Source organism: Ambystoma mexicanum, chromosome 9 (genome assembly GCF_040938575.1).
Source record: "Ambystoma mexicanum isolate Mex_15411 chromosome 9, UKY_AmexF1_1, whole genome shotgun sequence".
Taxonomy (NCBI): domain Eukaryota; kingdom Metazoa; phylum Chordata; class Amphibia; order Caudata; family Ambystomatidae; genus Ambystoma; species Ambystoma mexicanum.
Window position 1 is genome coordinate 263,170,644 of NC_090931.1, and position 21,107 is coordinate 263,191,750.

At 42.8% G+C, this 21,107-nt stretch overlaps 1 protein-coding gene across 3 annotated transcripts in view; it reads left to right on the plus strand.

Annotated features, from left to right (window-relative positions):
* The window catches only part of LOC138487944 (calcium/calmodulin-dependent protein kinase kinase 1-like), a 1,547,719-nt gene that overhangs the window by 482,227 nt on the left and 1,044,385 nt on the right, over window positions 1–21,107 (plus strand). For all 3 annotated transcript variants that reach the window (XM_069614593.1, XM_069614594.1, XM_069614595.1), the window contains one exon: window positions 8,291–8,813. In XM_069614593.1, coding sequence (XP_069470694.1) covers window positions 8,397–8,813 — 417 coding nt within the window. In that variant the 5' untranslated portion in view covers window positions 8,291–8,396. The remainder of the gene's footprint in view (window positions 1–8,290; window positions 8,814–21,107) is intronic.

A 21,107-nucleotide genomic window follows, 5' to 3' on the forward strand; every position in this document is an offset into this window, starting at 1 on the left:
ATGGCGGCAGGTGTTCGCAGACTATGTTCATTGGGAGAAGACGGGTGCATGCACATGAATGTCTGGAAACGGGTGCGCTGTCCGTGGAACAATTAAAAGTGCGTTATGTGAGACCAGACATGTGCGGACACAGCACAATGTGTGCAGACACTCTATTTTGTAAACGGGCCCTCGAATAGTCATGTAGTCCACAGACTATAAATTGGGGTTTAAAAAAAAAAGAATGTATCACAGAATAATATAGAAGCTATTTATAGCATAAAAAATCAATGTATTTATGAAAGTGGTGGGGTAGCAGAATAAGAAACATAAATGTGAGAATTTGGAATTTATATAAAGTGATGATGATGAGGGATGTTTATATCATGAATTGTAATAATAGTATTGGTTAAGTTGCTGAACATACAGAAAGAGTACTTTTTTGGGCAGTTTATAACTTTGGCGCCAATCGACGAATGGTCACCAAACTTTGTAGAGAGGTGCACGCTCATTGGATGTGGGAAAATGTGAGGTGTGTTTTAATTTTTTCAAACGGTGGCCATATTGGATGGAGGATCATTGCCTTTGTCTGCGGACAGTGCAGTGAGGAAAAGGTGTCTGGAAAATATATTTGGGGTTATTTTGTGGATGGAAGAGGGCCTGGAAAGGGTAGGGGAGTGGTAAAAAGTTGGTATAGAGCTCTTTTTAAAGATGAAAGCAATTCTGTTTGTGCTGGAGGGTGTTCTGTGAATTGTTTTGTTCATGGGCATTATTGGGATTGGGGGGTGGGTGAGTGCTGTACATACGTATAATATGGTTTAATTGTTTAATTCTGTTGTGGTGGTTGTGGCCAGTGGACAGACCAGATTCTTGGAGGCACGGCTGAAGGGGGTTCTGTGGGTTGGGGCTGGAGGTCAGTGGGGCTGTTGGAGGTGTCAGGACTTGAGGGGGCTGCCTATTCACGTAGGCCGTGCCCCCAAGAATCTGGCCACTGGCCACATGCACTAAAGTAATGTGTATAGTTAGTATATGTGCTATAAGGGGAGTATATCATATTTGTAATATGGTGGATTGATATAATTGAAGTGTGTATGGCATTTATGAATGTAGTACAATTGAGGAAAGTGATTATCTATCTTTGCTTTGCCTTTGACATGGTCAACCTTTCTATCCTTATTAAACGGCTCCATGATACCTTTGGCCTTATTGACCGAGAACTGGCCTGGCTGACCTATTCTGTCATCAACGATCCCTCGTAGCTGTAACTGGGCTGTTTATCCTCCACCACTTCAGACTCTACTTGCAGTGTTTCCCAGGGTTCTAGGCTGGACTACTGCAACAGCCTCTTCCTTAACCTCATTCTTTGTTTCCTACACCCCCTTCAGCTAATCCAGACTAGGGCTGCAAGATTTATTCTTGGCCTTGAAGCCCAGGAATCATATCTGTGCAGCCCTAAAATCCCTACACTGGCTCCTGTTGGCCGTAAGCATGGGATTGAAGACCCTGTGCACTATCTAGAAGGCTTATTGGGTCCTGGGACCATGCTATTTACAACTTTGTCTCCCTAAATTCTCTGCTCGTTAAACGCTTGTTGAAACAGGGAGCGGGAGGCAGGTCTCTCTGTTCGGCTCCCTGCCCCTGTTAGACTTGAGATGGACTTCTTTCAGGAAACTTCTCAAAACTTTGCTTTTCTCTTCCTCTTCTCCCTCCCTTCCCTATAAACTCATGCTACTGCCATTGAAACTAGTGGCCTGGTCCCTTATAAACTTGACAGGTTGTAGGCCCTATACCTAGTCAACATTATAACCCCACCATTTCTTCATCACTCTGCTTGCGGACCCACCGCCTAGCGTCTGTGCACCCCACTCTTAGGACTGCTCTGCCCCAGGACTTAAACAGTGCTCTCTGGCTTTTGTATGTATTTATTTATTTATTTTATTTTATTGGCACTTCCTTCCCGGACTCCCTTCAGCACTTGCACATCCCTACTCCCCTTCTATTAATGCACTTCTCTCACTGCACCATGCATATGTGAATTTATAGCTGCACCGTGGACAATTGTGTTGTATAGGTAAAGGAAATGTAGATGGAAAATATTTCTAGAACGTTTTTGAGTGGCAGTTGGTGTGTGGACGTTTAATATGTAGATATGCTTACATGTAGATTTTTGGGAAGTGATTGCTGGATGGATGTGTGAGTGTTTAAAAGCAGGCAATGAAGTAGTGTTAGAAACATTAAAGTCAACAGGGTAGAAGGGCTGTCCTGTGTGATGGTGTGCACGTGACATTATTTTATTTATTTATTTATTATTTATTTATATATTTGTAATGCGCCGAAGCTCGCAAGCATCAGGACGCGACAAGGACACGAAGACGGAGAGATCACGGGACTATACAAATAGAAGTAAAGATGGACTCAATATGAGTGCAGAAGTGATTTATGTGTCAGATTACCTAAAGAGTATGGTCTTTAAATGATGCCTGGCCTGGAAAGGGGACTGCAGAGACCACGGATAGTTATAAAGATGCATGGATTATGGTCCGTATTGTATGCTAGAAAAAGGTATTTGTGATAGAAAATTGTTTGTTTCCGTTTTTCTTTTTCTCTAGTATACAATTGTCCATTATGTCCATTAGCATTGTACAAAATGGTTATAGAAATGCTGGAGAATCTTATTGAGTCTAACTATATTATTGAAAAATGTAAAGTAGATGGAATCTATTCAATTGTTTTTGTTACATTTTTTAACTGTGATAGGTGGCTCCAAAAGGAACCTATTTATGTGGCGTTTTTTTATTTTTATTTTTTTCAGGAGAGTTCAGGAAGAAAGGTGGGGGAGGGAAATGAGGGAAGTGCATCAATGACAGATACAGAGGGAAAGATGGACAGGAGAAGATGTTGTGTGCACCTTAAATCGAAGGTAAAGGGCAGTGTTTCTCATGCTCCTTGATTGCAGCCTCTAAAGCACTTCGAAACAGCTCCCCCCTGCAGAGTGGTGTGTTGCAGTATATACAGAGTACTGTTGTCTTGGAACGATATGGATCAACAGCCTCTTTTATGGCTTGCAAGGTAGCTGGTGGGATCTTCTACCCCAGAGAAGTAGCCTTTGTGGGGGCAGTACTGGTTGAGGAAGTTGAGGTGGAGGAAGGCAGCCTACTAATTTACCTGAGAAAGGAATTGCCTTTCTCGGAGCATCCTGGTGGTTGGATTTGGTGTGGCGGTGCATGGAGGTGGTCCCGTAGGAGTACTGCCCAGGTTGTCCATGAATGAGTGTTGCACCTTGGTAGCATTAGCCTTCGGTAAATCCCCAACCGTGGTAAAGAACCGCCATACCCATGATTCTCTCTGGGTGCTGGAGGTAGGCATTTCCTCAATCTCATCTTCCTGGTCCTCTAGATTCTTTTCTGCATCATTGTGCTTTTTCCATTGTCCAGGCCCTCCAGCTTTTTGTGATGGTGGTGGCTCCTGGGGAGCTGAAGTTCTAGCAGTTGTGCTAATATTCTTTCAAGCATGTGCTCTGTCCTGGTTTGCAGATGTCAAATCAGTAAGAATAGGTTTAGGAGCTGTGCAAGGGTACATTTTCTGCTTGAAACTTCCTAGATCAGCTGAAAATCCAGTTTCTAACTGTGAAGCACAGACCGGTTCGCAAAGTACGTACCAGTTCGCAAACACGTCATCACGCCGCAAACGTGGTCACGTGCCACTGTCTGGAAAGTCTGCAGTGACGTCAGAAGTTCGTGAACGTCGGCAAACAAAAAACGGTGCAAAAAGTTGCAGAAAGTTAATAGAAGTGTTAAAAATGTTCTGCTCGGAGGTGGGGTGATGGCACAGTTTTAAGGTGAAACTTTTCTAGATCTGACGAAAATACTGCTATATTGGGGGTAAGTATTATGTTAGGAAGTTGTAGCAAATTAGGGTGCGCTGACATTCAGTGAAAAATGTTGTTAAAGGACGTTATGGTTAAATTGCACTAACAAACGCCTAATAAATTCTGTGAAAAAATGTTGTTAAAGGGACGTTATGGTTACAAGTAAAACCGAAACCCCCCAGAAATGTGCACTTTTGACCTAACATAGTTCTATAAGTATTTATATATTTGAATGACGCTATGGTATGTGTGCTTTTCAAATTATGTTTATATAGCAGAGTATTGTCGAAAGCCCGCTATGGGAGTACGGAGGGGAAATTGTGAGAGGGCAAGAAAGTCATGATTACTGGCCAAGCATATGGCAAGAGAGGTTTCAATCCTGGACACTGGGGTGCACTTATTTTCCCCTGATTATGGCTACTTTTCAGGGAACAAGTAAAGGACACATGTGGGTGGACAGCGTAACTTTTTTCAGAGGGCGGACGGCAACCCCTTGGGTTTCTTTGAGGTTGGCAAGCTTGCTCCAGTATTTGGCTAACAGGATTTTACTCAGGTTGTCATGTCCCCAGTGCAGATGCTTACCCACAAAACCACAAGCACTTGTTTCGTATTAGGATTTTGTTTTCCAGGAAATATTTCACTGCAGATTCCTGGGCTGCCATGGAAGGGGAAGAGGGTCTCCGTCCTGAGCCCTGCCTTCTTTTTCCATGTTGGCCATCTTGGAAAAGGATTTTCCTTCCTACAGCGGGACACCGCACTCTATTTTTTAGCACCCCGGTTCCCTCTTTGGGAACCTGGGGTGCTAGTGGCCTTTATCCGCCATTGCAGGGGCTGCAATGGAGGATAATAGTCCAGAGCCCTCCTTGTTTATTTATTTATAACGCGCCGAAGCCCGCAGGCATCAGAGCGTACACAGACACACTACCATTTGGCCAATAACCTGGGCTGCCGGGCAGTTATCCCCCGTTCCATTCCCTGGAACGGAGGATGAACGCCACATTATTCCCATTAGCATAACACAAAATCGTAATGGAAATGTTGGAAAAACGTATTGAGTCTATGTATGGTCACGTGGCACTGTCCGGAAGGTCCATAGTGACGTCAGACGTTCACAGACATCAACGGAAGCAAAAACTGTGGAAAAAGTATAGAAGTGTTAAAAATGATGCTAGAAGTTGGAGAAATGGGAGAGTTTTAAGGTGAAATATTGTAAATTGACACAAACGTTGCTATATTGGGGTAAGTATGATATTAGTAAGTTGTGAGAAAATAGCATGCACTGGTAAAAACCAATGGAATTCTCTGAAAAAAACTGTTAAAGAGACATTAAGGTCAAGTTGCACCAATAAAAACCTATGAAATTAATGAAGACACTTTGTTAAAGGGACGTTATGGTTAAGTTGCACTAGTAAAAACCTATGAAATTCAATGAAAAGATGTTGTTACAGGGACATTATGGGTACAGGTAAATCCGAAAAGCCTCAGAAATTTGCCAGTTATGGTAAGCTAAGCAACCATAACTCGCGCCACCACTGTGCACTGCTAAGACTAATACCGAGGACATCACTGATGACATCACATATCTGGCCCACTTATTTTTGTTCACTGAAATATCTAGGCCAGGTGGTTTTGTACTCTGATAGTCAGAATATTAAAATTCAAAAGGTGCTGTATATCTAGACGTTAACCTCATAGGTTCTTAAAGGACTTTCCTTAGGGTTTGGTCTCAGCTCATGGTGCACATACATGGGGCAATAGAAGGCCTCAAACACACATTTCATTTGTATACAAGAAGATAAACTTTAATGCTATTAACATTTTCGGATGATGCTGTTTCTTTCTTCCTTACTTTAGTTTCCCTGTATGTGCCTCTGATTTGTATGCATTGTGGTCTTCATATGTATTGTTTAAATGTGTAGTAAGTCTTGAATTGTAGCTAGTTATTACATGTTTAACTTTACACAATCACCCCTGACATCTTGTTACCAACATTATAAACACAACCCCTTGTAGTGACTTCATCAAAATTAATTTCACATGTGATGTCATCAGTGATGTCATCAATGACATTTGTGATGTCATCTTTGTCTTGGGTGTTGGTCTTAGCAGTGCACGGTGCTGGCGCGAGATATGGTTCCTTAGCTTACCACAAATGGCAAATTTCTGAGGTTTTTCGGTTTTAACCATCAACCATAACGTTCCTGTATCAATATTTTTCCATTTAATTTCATAGGTTTTCATTAGTTTAACTTAACCATAACGTCCCCATAACGTCCCCTTTTCATCTATATATTCATTGAATATATAGATATTTGGTCAACCACCTTCAAAGTGAAGACTATATGATTAATATTGTCCACACCTGTACATGCCTTTCTTGGAAGCCACATTAGGAGAAGCACATCTCCTGAGCTCAGTCTGCACTTTAAAAAAGATAACCTTACCTCCTTTTAGGGCTGTTCTTTCAACACAAATGTATTTCCTGGTTCAAAAGATAGCATGACGCCCACCCCTCGGAATGTCTCTATATTTCAGGTAAAGTACGCACAACAATGTGTTTTAACGATTTTGCAAGTCACTGAGGAGTTCCTTGTCCATACAGAGGGAGACGCTGGAGACTAAGTGCCTCTATGTGGTCATAAAACTCAGAAGTGACTTGCAACGTCATTTTTGCAGGAATTCTATTGTTTATGTATCTACTTAATTAGGGATTTTGTAATGCACCCGCATATTGCCTTCCAACCATTTTGTCAGCGTGAATAGAGTAATTGTTTCTTAAAGATACAACCCTTGAGGTGGGTGCTAGAGCTGGAAGTTGATGTGGGAGTCAGTTTCATCCTATCTTCACCTACTTGGTGTCATCCAATCATTGGTTGGCGGGTCCAGTCCCTTTTCTTAGTGGTGGATCTGGTCTAGGCATTGTCTGATTCAGTGATGAATGACCCAGTGGCTAAGCGTGGCTTCAGAGCGCTTTTGAAAGGTGCCAGGCTGGGTATGTCCTTCAGGTAGGGCCAGCACCCTGATGTGTTTGCCTTCATGTGTTGTGGGCGGTCCATTTCGCCTTAACAGATTGTACATAGAGGGATGTAACAAATTATCAATTTATGGGTGTATTCTTGTCCGTTGTCCAGAAGTCTATTGGATGTGGCGTAGACAGAGTCTTGAGGTTGTGTCTTTCTTCCACATTGGGCCCTATCGTAGGTCGAATTACAGTTATCCATCCGTGATAGCATATGCCCGCTGGGTGAGATGAATAGGAAAGCACAGTCGCCTGTGTATTATGCCGGAAGTAGTGGCAGGAATAAGTATCCCCCCCACCTTTCCAATGAATGTAAATGTAGGCTGAGATTCCCTGTGCACTGGAAAGAGCATGTTTAGAAACCACAGACATAGTTATTTCCAAACTCGTATTTTAAAAACTGCACAGGGAATCTTAGCCACCTCTCTAGTGTGTTACATTCACATCCATACACAGTGCTGGATGCTTGTCATTCCACCATTAAGATGAAACGAGTGGTCGGTCCTCATGGGTAGGATTTGGGTAATTTTCAACTACGAGGTGTATTGCTGGTTCATATAAATTCCTGAAAACGGCATTGTGGGTTTTTAACATACAAGTGTTTTATTTTTATTTTTTATTAACAGTTTGTATTGGGACAACATAATACATAGGTAGCAAGGAAGCAAAAAACAAGTCAAAGCAACCCTCAACAACCTTGAAGACTGTACAATTCATAAGCAGAAGAAAGAACAGTGAAAGTAAAAAATAAATAGTACTCTTCCTATTTAGAGATTACGCAAGAACGCAGTGTGCAGCTGTGAGTAGTACTAGACTATTTTTAGTGTATCGCATAGAGTATAGATGAGAGGGCAACATTTGGGTGCTGCAATTCTTTTCAGCTGGTTGTATACAAATTAGTATTATGGCTCTAAGAAGGGACCCCTGAGTGTGTTTTAGTGCAAGCTTCAAAAAAACTCCCTGAGGTGTCTTTTTCAAGGAAGTCATTTAAAACGTATCATCTGGATGCAGTTGCTCTTTAACTCGAGCATGTTAAAGTAATGGGCATCAGCAATTCTTTTTATTTGGAAAGTGTGTTCAAAATGATTAGATATAGAATGTTGTGGTCTCTTGCGCGGAGGTGTGTGCTTTTATATTTTGGTGGTTATATGTATACCTCCGAATAACACTTAACAATGTACGTGCATGTCATTTAACGTTTGAAAGCTTTTAGGACATATGCATATTGGAAAACCAAAAAAATAACAAATGTCCCGTTTTGCCTATGGAGGTATGTGCACACCCTAATCTTCATTAGGAATTGTTGAATTTAGGCCAGTGTGGGTCGCTGCTGAGTCTGGCATTGAAAGGATTAGGGAAATAAAACAGCATACCTTGCACATTTGTGATACACCATACATGTTGTCCTTTCTCTCTTTTTCTAGACCTCTTTTTGAATGACTGTTGCTCAAGCTGTAGAGTCTGCTATCGCTGGGCCATCACAGGATTTTAAACCCGTCACTCTCTCCTGAAGCCTCTCAGGGTGACACCATGGATGTGCTCTCCGACACATGCACAGACACTCAGACTGACCTAGCAGAGAGAGTCGCTGCCATGGATGTTGCTCTGGGGCCTGGAGCTAGCAATGCAGGTGTACAAGAAGCACTATCTCAGAGGCAACGTTTGCAGAGGCAGGGAGTCAGCATGGACGCCATGTTGAGAAACCATTCCCCTTCCCAGTGCTCTGCAGATGCTGGACTCATGGACACTTACCAGAAGGGGGAAATGAGGCCCGTCCTTTCGAACAGGAAGTTCTCGCTTCAGGAACGATCAACAGGAAGCTATGTGCCGTCTACCAACGCTACCGGCCAGGGACCTTATGCAACGGGACCTTCGCCGCACATCTCTCCAAGAATTGTACGAAGGCCAACAATAGAGTCGAATCGAGTGTCCATTTCTGATTCTGAGGTATGAATTTAATGCTAATAACAATTGTATGACATTTTATGAATTCAGTTTGGTGTTGGGGGTGGTGAGGTGATGGTTATTTAATTTTTTATTCAAAAGAAAGCATTGTTTTTAAAATTTTAGAGAAATCTGGACTTGATGAAAGAGTTTCCGTTTAAACTGCTGAGGTGGCAAATAATGAAATAATTGGCATAGTGATGTGCTGTGCCTTGAATTGTAGTTACTGCTGCCTTATCTATGCCATGCTATATATAAAGGACAAATTATTATTATTATTATTATTATTATGTGATAGCAGATTCCTTCTCATAGGTTGTTTTTCACACTTGGAGATGAGCGAGCCAATCTGGGCTTGACCCCCCTCAAGCCGAGGGGATGACTGTAACTTCACTTGAGTTCTTGGACACTATTGCACCTGGCAAAAACATAAGCGGAGTCCTGTCCTGTCTCATTTACTGCACAGGAGTGGAGATTGGTGTTTTAAAAAGAAACAACTGACTGACAAGGGGCGTGTAGCATTCGTCTGACTTCTTGTCGCACACGCTACAGCTTGTGAGGGGAGGAGCAGACGTGGCGAGCCAATGGAGCAAGGTGCACTTATTGGCTTTTGCTGGATCACCTGCATTCTCGTTCCCACGGCAGTGGAGCCGTTTTATCAATTGCTAATACCCCCTCGCCCCACCCTCCTAAAACACCAGAGTCTAGGAAAAACATGGTTATGGTCTCCGTTATTTCAAGATTGATCAGCGCTTCGTTAAACCAGTTCTGATGGCCTTGCTAAGCTCTTATTACCTTGGGATTGATGAGAGCAACTTGGTCCAGGAAGGTGTTTAGGTGTGATATATAGACCTCTGTGAATCTGCTCGGAGTGTACAGGTCAGAGGTCGTGCCCATAATCTTTCTTAAGGGCATTTTGTGACAAAGAAGAATTCATAAAAGGTTTATAATTTGTAATCGGACCTCGTGTCTTGATCCAGTCTGAATTCCATGTATTATTTTTACTGCAGGCGGGTTAGTGAGGAGTTCGGATACAGTCATGTTTAGTATATCAAGAATCTTGTTGCAGTAAACTAACCATTTGTCAAGTGTCGCACAAGAATGATTGTTCATTATCTCGTGCAGACTGACAAAAAGAGAGTGAGAAGGGGATTTTCAATTTCTCCATAAAGTAGCAACGATTTCCAATCGTCAAGTGATCAGAGAGAACGGAGACCCAGCTCATAACGAATTATAGTTGCTGGGACCCTGTTTGGCAAGTTAAGAGTACTCCAAAGTTGACCCTATACTTTTGCCCAATGAATGTACACACAATTAGTTTCAGCAACACATAATAGGCAACAGGCGATGTTTCCGCTATACATTTTAAGCAAGGGCTGCAAATAAAATGTTCTGTATTTGTAATAACTTTTTTTATTTGTGCTGCAAAGGCCACAACCTTCGGTTGAAGACCTCCTTTGGACTTGGCAATGTTTTTTTTAATTCACATTATAACAAATCATGTTATAAACTCTTCCAAATATCTCCATCCCCTCCCTCTTACCCCTCAACCTATACTACAACTTACAAAATAAGACCTGTAGTCCAGTTAAAATAAGTCAAAAAATCTCTTATATTTCACCGAACAATGTAGGCTTCTTCTGACTTCCAAACACGACTCTCTTCATGAGTGAAAGCTTGTGCATCTCCTCCAAGCACACATAGACACACCTCTTGATGGGTGAGAGATTTCTAATTACGTAAAATTAACTTCTTAGCATCAAGGCTGCTCTGAATAATCACCTTTTCTGGGAACAAGATAGGTCCTCTAATAGCGTGTCCTCGCCAAATATTAATGTTTAAATTCATAATACAATGACACTCTCAGGGCCTTGTTGAAGATCCACATCAGTTCACCCCAAAATACCCTCCCCTTGTTTCACTCCCAGAGCTTGTGTTCCAGAGTGCCAGATCTACGTGTACATCCCCAGCATTCATCTGAATCTGAGAGGCCACGTTCAGGCATCCAATAGACCCTATGCAGGGCTTTAATCTGCCTTGACCTTTCACAGAAACTCGGAGGAAAGAGCAACATTTCTACAGATGTTCGCCCAACAGGCGACAGACATTTCTCCGTCTAACCTCTGTCACCACGCGTCTAACAATTTTGAGTTATTCTGCTTGGTGGATATAATCAGTTTATATCATTTTGAGGCTTGATGATCTTCATTGTCCATTTTTAAGATAACTTCACCAATGTTAGTACTCTCCAACTCCCCCAATGTGGAGATTGTTCTTTTAAGAACACAGTAATCACTATATGTATAGTTAAGTATAGTCTTTCCTTGCTTCAGATGGTTAAATGTAAGCCATCTCCCATGAAACCAACAGATTCCCAATCCACCTGACACCTCCTAAAAACCACTATGGCCAGAATAGCATCCCATTCCCATCCTTAATAATAGGGTTAAACCAAATGGAGGAATCTAACTGGCGGTAGGGGTCACTAACTAATGACGGTGAAAACTTCTTCCAAACTGCCCGCAGATATTCCATCAATGGTGTGGAAAGACAAGCTTGGGTAGTTTTTGTCAACAAAATTGCCCTCGGTGTAAGTGGGCCATTCTTTCTAGCTTCTTCACATGCCCATTCATCGGTTCATCCCTTAAAAAAAGGTGTAATATGTCTGCCAGCAAATGGCAGATGGTATGCTGAAATGTCAGGCACACACAAGCCTCCCTTCTCCTCTGGCAATTGTAACTTTCACAGCTATACAAATAAACAAAATACAAATACTTAATGCGAAGCGGTTTATTGCCCGATTAAAAACTCATGTAAGAGCCTGTCTATATTATTCCATACACTTTTATTTGGAAATAGGGGACTCATACTAAGGACATAGTTAACCTTGGGTGTGCTGTTCATCTTTAAACTGTTAATCTTCCCTGACAGCAACAAGTTGAGCAGCTTCCATCTCTCCGGGTCAGACCACAACTTTGATATCACCATATTTTCCTTCATAATTTTGTCCACATCACGAGTCAGCCTTATGCCCAAGTATTTCATACTGTACGAATACCAATGGAAATCCAAGGTGGTCTAGTCTGACATCATGCAAAACTTCGATGCTGGCATAGCATCAGACTTAGACCAATTTATCTTGAAACCCGACAAGTGTCTGAAACTTTCGATTTGGCTCATTAAAGCTGGTAAGGAACTATCAAGATCTCTAAGGACTAGCAGCAGGTCATCAGTATACAACCATAGTTTTTGACAGACACCTCCATAGTTGACTCCTACAAACCTCTCGTCTCTCCTAATGGCAGCTGCTAGTTGCTCCATTGCCCACACGAATAATAAAGGCGATGGTGGGCTTACATGCCGAGTTCCTTTCTCCAATCTAATAACACCAGAGCAGAGGCTGTTAGTCGATACAGCTGCGGTGGGGTCAGTACAGCAACTTCACCCAGCATAAAAAGTTGTCTCCAAAATCCAAACTTTTCATGACGTCAAAAAGGTAGCTCCACTCAATCCTGTCAATTGCCTTCTCAGCATCTAGGGACAGGACCACGGCACCTTGATCCTGCTCGCTCACCTCCGTAATCGTCTGAAGATGTTTCTGCATGTTCATAGCATCTTGTCTGCCCTTCACAAACCCTCATTGGTTTGGATCCACCAGTCTCGGCAAGATATCTTCCAAATCATCTAGTTAATGTTTTTGCCAATACTTTATTATCTGTGTTGATAGGCCTGTAACTCCCAGGTATTGTGGGGGTCTTATCCGTCTTCTGAATGACTGAAATAATTGCATGACGTGTGGTTTGTGGGAGAACTCCATGTTCTTTCAAGGCCTTGAACCTATCTCCCATCAATTTAAACACAGAGTCTGGCATAATCATATAAAATTCCATAGGAAGACCCTCCGTCCAGGTCATCTGCCTACATTCAAGCTGTATACCGATTTCTTCAGCTCCTCGTATGAGAACTCTTCATCCAAGCTCGCCTTCTCCTGGTCAGTCAGCAATGGTAAATTAAGATCATCCAAGAAGTCGGACATTCCTTCCTGTGACTCGTAGAGCTTCTGATAAAATGCCTGAAATTCTTCATTAATCTCCTTTGGATCAAACGTCAGACCCCCAAAATCTTTTGTAATTGCCCAGATGACTCTATCCTTCTAATGTACATAGACGATGTACTAGCAACCTGTCACATTTCTCTTCACCCTAATAGTATGTACATCTAGTATGAAACTATGTATATTGTGCCCTTTCTGAAAAAAATGTGTTTCATTCATGTTTGACCTGTCTTAGATCTGTTTTTATCTTCATCCAGTGATAGCCTGACTGTACTCTCGAGATCTTAAATCTTCATCGCCAAAGCTTTAATGTTCTCATACTTGACCCTGCATCTCTTGCTTGAAAGACCAACCAGCAGCCGATCTTATGTTACATTTAAAGGCTTCCCAAACTGGCCTCATTTCCACTTCTCCATTAAGGTTTGTGTCTATAAAGCATTGTGCCTCAGGTGCACTCCTCTTCAGCATCTCTTTATCTTCAACAATATAGGTGTTTAACTTCCAAAAGTTGTTCCTATGAATATTAAACTGCAGGAAAATGGTCACCTCTGCTGGAGCGTAATCAGCTATGTGAATACATGTAATACTGTTCTCTAAATAATTGTTCGTGGCCTGGCCGGCCGGCCGACTGCCCTCACTTCTGAAATAGGTATCATGGGCCCCTGAGTAAAAACTATAATCTCTGTCAGTCGCATGCCCCAGTCACCATACATCCACTAAATTATGTTCTGATAAAAGATCAGTTAAAGACACCTTTTGCTGAAGATTAGCTCTTACTGCACACGTAATACTCCTCTCCCAAAGGGGGTCAACTACATCATTAAATTCGCCACCTAGAATCATATTAATTGATCTCCTGTCTTGAAAGACTTGAGCCACGGTATGAAAGAAAGACCCATCACTCAGTGTGGGTGCATATATATTGCATAGTGTCATCGGGGTCCCTTGTATTTGAGTGCTTCATGCAATCACTCTCCCCTTCTTGTCATTGTGCTGAGAAACAACATCTATGGGCAAACTCTTCCTTATCAAGATTGCCAACCCTCTTGAACATGAATTAAAGGAAGAGCCATACACCTGGCCTACCCAACTCCTGTAAAGCTTAGTGGTCTCAATCTGATTGAGGTGTGTCACCCATAAAAAGGCAATGTGTGCCAGTATTGTATTTAGATGTGTAAGGGTCAACTTTCTTTTAACCGGATTGTTGACACCATTAACGTTCCATGAAATAATGTGAATATCCTATTTCACACTAGCCATAATTTCAAAATCAGCTTAAAATGTAGAGTGATTAAGGGAAGAGTTTACACCAAGAACACAAAGGTTGAGGAGAAAGAAAACGCAAAACCCTCTTTTGGTAATGCCCACCCCAATCAGAAACCCCCAAAGTGTCAACAACATGGACAACAAACCAGTCCCCCCTCCATATAATTAAGATCTATAGGTAAATATCCCGGCCAATTTGTTTGAATAAGCATTTAACATATTGAACTCTGCATCAGTTACAAACATAAAGTGCCCCAACCCCATTCACCCTCCCAGCCAGCAGTTACCAAACTCAGATGTCTAAACTCCGGAATTCTGAATTTGGGATAAGAACACGTATCAACCATTGGTCTAAGAGCTTCACATGTCAGTTTCTAGGTCCTCACCAACCAACTGCATTATTAAACATTAAAGACCCAAATAGTACAAAGAGAAGTGACCAGCATAGAGCATTCACCCCCCCCCCATCCTCTCCCCCTCAGTTACAATACAGACTAAGAGGATTGAAAGACCCAAGGTGTCACCCAGTGACAGGACTATTAAAGGACAGCATCATTGTCCTGCAATAAATTACGCCGGGTTTATACCCCTTTTCCCTCAATCCACAGATGTCTAGGTGCCATATTCCAGGGAGCCACAACATATAAAGTGGACAGCATAATGTAGGCTGACAGGGGGATCAGATGCCCAGTGTGTGAAACCTGAGGGTAGTTTCCCAAGTAGAACTCAAGAATCCCTTAGTCTGGTGGGCAGGGAAGGGCTGGCGCTCTCAGATCCCAACCGTCAGGGTGGACGAGCAAGGAAGGACAACCTGGGTAGGAGAGCCCGGGGTTTTGCTTGGGGGGGGGGAATACCCCAGGTGAGGCACAGTAGTATACCGGAGAAGGAGAGGAGGACGAAATCCCTGAAGCTTTTGTAGGCTGTATCGCATCTACCTCCTTTCCACCCAATGAATCTCCCTTGCCCAAATCCAACGACCCCTCCATATATGGTAAATCCCCTAGGAACGCAAATCCTGCTGCACTAGGCAACTACATCTCCCAGAATCCCTGTTTTCCCATTGCGTACCCGAATACTCCCAGTCATTCTTCTCCACGTCCCTTTGATTATTATATCCCAAACTCCCAATCTGTTGTGACAAAACACTACCCTTCCCACGATCCACAATCTCCCCAATTGAATTCACAAACCCTACAAAGCTCACCTTTCTGAGTTAACCAACCAACCCCTTCCTTATGGCAACTTTTCCCCATCCTACCCCATAGGATACTTAGAAAAGCGACCTCCTTCCCTTTTCCGACACAAAAAAATTCTCACACCATGACAGAAAATGAACTAACAACAAAACAGTTTACCTGACATGTCCCAACACATGACACATGAGTCAGGCAGATTCAGGCCATTGCAAATAATTACACACACCTGACAGCCCTTTCTCCTCCCCATAGAGCACACTTGGAGCAAGGACAAATGCACGAGAAAGCAGCTATTCCAGGACGGCAGTTCAAACGTAGAAGAAAGGTGGCAAGACTGCATTGGACTACAAGGAGGGAAGTGCCCTTGCCCTTTTCAACCCAAGCCCGCGAAGCTTCCGTGGTAGGAATCATAAGGCTGATAGCTACAGCTGACATGTGGTGTAACAGGCGCCAACGGTACACAGGACCCTCCCGCACTGATAACCGAGGTGGGGCGGTGCGCTTGCAACCGTGGTACCGTCCTTGACTCCAGAGACAAGAAACAACAAGGTCGTCAGCACAGCTGGTGAGTCGGAAGGAGAACCGATAGTAAACCAGACGGTGTTGAGTGAAGGTTGCAAACGTCAACTTCTTAAGAACAAAGAATGTGTGTGCTAGTGAACTTTTTTAAAGCCCAAGGAAAGACCAGCTGCAAAGGGGTCCAACGCCACATGGGCGTCTATTCAAAAGACTCTGGCTGGTCCCCTTTTCTTGTGAACGGTACATTAATAAGAGGCCGTAGGAAAGGCCGACCTAAAGAGTTAAGGTGGGCATACAAGGGTCAAGCCAAAATCCCTTGTATAATCGAAAGTCCTTAACCAATTACCAAAGTTGTGACATTGTGAAACAGGCGTGTGCGCCTTTATGAGTGAAAACACTATATGAATGATAAATGTTGAAAGCCTGATTGGGGGCTAGAAGGAGCTAAGGGAAGTGAATCCTGCAAGGTGCTGCAAATGATTGAACTGTGAAACTGTCAAATGTGAACCCGGTGACGGGATGCCCCTGAATGAGAGCAAAACGTAACATTGTGTCGACAACCGTTAACCCGCCAGAGGGATGTCCGCAATGAACGGTTGTTTGAAAAGACATAGAGACTCTTGAATGTTACAAGTTGCTGAGATCTTGAACAAAAGGCTGTCATGAACCTGACTGAAGGAGGTCAACGTTGCAAAATGATCGGAGCCCAGTTGAGGGGGATCCACGGGTGAAGGGAAATCAACTGATGGGAAGATAACTGAAAGGAACTTTTTGTTTGTTGTTTATAGTACATCAGGTCCTCTGAGGCAAGAGACTTGGTGTAAAAGAGACTTGGCCACTGAAGGCCCTGATATTTTGGAAATGAACTGTAAACTCGTGCTGGAGAAGCCCAGGAGTGTGATGTGCTTGAGAGTCCCATCTTGTCCCGTGCTAAAAACGTGGGAAGGAGACCCCAGTTATAACATCCTGATTTACCATTTTGTAAACACTTTTTTCTTTTCTGATGAACATTATCCCACACTAATTTGTAACTTAGCGGTAAGGATTGGCAATAGTTTTTTTTGTATAGGCCCTTTTTATTTGACAAGAGGCCACTAGGACTGTCTTATTATTTTTTGATGGTCGTAGCTTTCTCTCATCTTAGTTTTAGGTTTAGATTAGGCGTTTTCTCACCCATTTATACAGTTTAATAAACTCCCTTGAACTGTGATCACTTGTGTCTGTCTTTACTGTTGCCACCATGAGTTTCTTACACCAGAAACCCACATAGTCATTTTAAATTGTCCTGTATTGCCGTCTGATGTGGCTGTGGCAATGTTGAGATGTTGTTCAAAAATGAAACTCGGATATGTGCAAATATCTACGACTTCTAGTATTTTTTCACCTGTGGTTCACATATTTGTGGTTAAAGATCAGCACCTTTGCCCTACATTTAATCAATTGATTGAAAGCTTCCATGCTCAAAGGGTAAGAACATATAGGTTTACATGTGGGGGCCAGGTTGTCTCCCCTGTACCCACATTGCTTACTGCTGTTAAATTGGAGAGGCACCATGAGCTGTTGCAGAGCTGTTGCAGAGCTGTTGCATAGCTCCTGTCCTCTCCCCCCACCTTTTCCTAGCTTCCATGCTGGTCCTGCTTGTGGTTGGCTATTGAGTATCACGCATGAACAATATCCAGTATTAAGTACTATATAAATCACCACATTTTCATAACCCCTCGGCCCCTCCCACCCCATGTGGATTACTGCTGTCTGATTCTTGAATTTTCCAGCTCTCCGGCCTCTGTTGGCAATGCTTACACATTTTCTATATGCAGCTTCTTCTAGGACCTAGTCATTTGGACAGTGTTGTTGAATCACATACATCTGCACTTTGGGTGCTGTGCAGTCCCTTTTACAAGATGCTGCAACATACCTTCTAAAGTGGTCGGATTTGTGCCCGTTTTTGGCACTGTAGCTTAAAGAAAAATATTTCCTTACGACTTTAGAATATGACCGTTCATCAAGAAAAGTCAAGAAACTTACGAGCAGTGGGAACCTCTTTTTCTCATATGCTCCCAACCTCTCACCATTACGCAGAACTCAAGACAAGTATGTCCCTTTTCAACAGTCTGCACTCCCCCTTCTCAGCCTGCCAAACTCATATTAATCAGCATGCCAAGGAACGCATGGCTTTAAGTGCCAAGTTTGGCAGTATCAGTGTGCGCAGGGGTCGTGTGAGAGGCTCGCGCTCGGATGATAGAGGCGCTGCTCTCTGAAGAGCCAGCTTCTGAGTTGCAGCTGACCTCCTGTGACCCGCCGCACTTGCGCCGCCGTGAGAGTGCACTCTGTTTTGCCTTCCGGCTGCTCTTCCGGGAATCAGGAGGAGCAGCGGAGGGTTTCACATAATTACAAAGACCGGAAGAAAACCAGTTCATTTCAGCCAGCCGGATGTTTAGTGTAGTGTAGCAGCTCACGGAGAATTACATTTGTGCTTATGAGTTAAGAGGCAAAACATCAGTGGCGTGTTAATTGCCAAATAGAAAAGGTAACCGGGATTTAGATTAGGTTATTTCGACAATTAATGAACTCTTTAAGTATATCACAGCAAACCAAGAAAGGGCCTCATTACAAGTTTGGCGGTATTCTGGTGGCAAATCTGCTGGAATAATTGCTGCCACTTGGTCCTGGGGATTTACTGTTGCATTACAAGTGGTGGTATGTCAGTGTTAGTTCCTATAGGACTCCATCGGGATTTCGGTGGAATTATCTCTGGCAGTAATTGTGCTGATTTGGACGTTTTTTGGCAGTAAGGTGGCAGAATTACCTCCAGCATTTTTCCACCACCTCACCAATAAAGTTGTAATACCTGGTGCGACAATGTGGTGGTAATCCAGTGATAAGACCACTGCATTACCACCATTTCTTCCCCAAACTTACATACTCATAATGAGGTCTTGTTCTGAATGTAGTGGCAGAACTCAGTACCTGTCTCAATCAAGAGTGCCTCATGTGCCGCCAAACCCTGTGACCTAAATTAGTTCCTGCTGGATTGACTTCCAAATTTCGATAATATTTTTGTAAAATCTCATTCTATGTAGATTGGAAAAATCAATGCTGACATATATTATACCATTTTATTATTATTTATTGGTATTTGGCAACAAAGGTGATCCCTGTTTCTATACTGCCATATTTTCCCATAAACAGTACTGATGAGTACATTAAAATATAGGCGATAAAGAGCACAGTGTGATTCCTGTTAAATGTCTATAGCTTCTACGCTATCGAGTAGTATCAAACAAGTCATATGTCGGTGCAGCGGGAGGGGAGTTTAGGAAATTATTCTTATCTTAAAAAATCTCCTGTTTGTACTGCTCTTTGCAAATGCACCGATTGTTCTCATGTAAAAGAAACTATTGTGACGAGAACATGTAGTCGGACGTGGTCAAAGCACATGATAGACATGCAAGGTGAACTTGTTCATATTGCTTATTGTGTCAAGCAAACCAAGGCCTGTCTGTATAATTAGCATCAGTCATTTATTGCTTGCACATGTACAGAAATGTATGACAATCATGGCCCCCATAAGAGTTTACAAAAACAGCATAGTAACAGCAGAGGCACAGCCAGGATTGTCTAACAAGTGGGGCCTGAAACTAATGTGGTTGGGCCCACCGCAGTGACATTAACATCTGTAAATGCCCACACAGTGCTGCTGAGTGGGCATTTTTTTCAGATTTTGGTTTGTCCTTCCCCGACCCAGGCTCTACCCTGTCTATGCCTCTGAGTAACAGCACGTTTGCAAATGCTCTTTCATGAAAAGCACCATACTCGTTGGCACAAACTATGTTACCCACTGTCACACATTTTGTGTGCCTCGTTTCAGCAAGTTTCCAACTTGTTCTTATCCGGCAATCTCCCCCCCCCCCGACTCCTCCGCAACCCACTGGTACTCTCCCACACCCAATGCCTTCCTCCTCACCTCATCCTCCTGTACGCTCAAACACTTCCTATTTACCTTTTCAGCAATATTCCCCCTTTTGATCTCCATATGAGTATGCAGGAACTTTTAATTTTTTTAAATGCCTTACCCTGTGCTCTTTATCAGTCATCCACCCATTTACATTCAGAAGAGGTGCTGTTGTTTGAGGTTTGGGGGACTTCTTCCAGCTATCAGAATACTGGTGGATCGAAGGATATGTGGCTCCAGAGTTCCTTAAATTGGTGGTAGCGTCTCCCATTCGAAATCCCTTGTTCTGAAAGGATCCCTATTGGTTCAGGAACGGTTGAAAATTCGGAATCTTTCAAATGCATCAAGTTGTGAAAATTACTTTTCTGAGCTTTTTTCTTTTTCTGGTGTATTTTCATGAAAAACTTTGCTGTCAACAGCAAATATAATATTTTCTTCTTTGCCAAATTGCAGAATGCAAGATCATTCCCTTTTTGCCATTAATTCAGAAAATTCTGAAGCCATTCTTTGTTCAAGGTGCATTGTCGCACTGTATTTGGTGCCACCTTGCAAATGAGCCATTGTATCAACCAAGCCCTGTCTCCTGGCACATTGTGACGTGCCATTGATAATCCACCCTGGCAGTGGTGTTTTGTAATGGTAATGTCATTTGAATTTATACCAGACATGGCTCACAAAATCTACTAACCCACTCACATTGGCGAGGAGATTTTATGACGTGCGAGCACTCTTTGCATGGTTCTCGACCTTGCTGCTGAGTATGGGGCTGTTTGAAACTTTTAATTGACATTTACTGCAAACAAACATTGTTTGCAGTAAATGGCAAATAAACGTTTCACTGTGCATGGCTGGTCTGTAGGTGGCAACAGCGCACCAAATATAAAGTATGCTTATGGTGACATGCACCATTTTACAGAAACCACTAGTAAATATGTTGTCACCAGTCACCATGGTGTGAGTGCATTTCTCTTAGGTAAAGTATGAAAACTAAGTATCTCGCCCTGCAGGTGTAGTGGGATATTTAGGAATGTGTGAGGCCTGCATGCTACACTGCCATTTCCATGGTGTCCAGGTGCTCTGGTGGATATGAAAGAGAGGGGAGTCAGTAAGGTTTGTGAGTAAAGAGGGAAAATGCAAGATAGCCGTGCTCTCACATCTGGTTTCAAACCCTATCTCTGGCTTCGTGTGATATGGTACTTATCTGTCTGTCTTAAAGCTACTGTGAAATTGTTGTGACTTTAGATTTGACAATTATTCACCTTCTCTACTCTGAGCTTCTGTTAACTGTCTGTCTTTTGTTCCTGCAAACA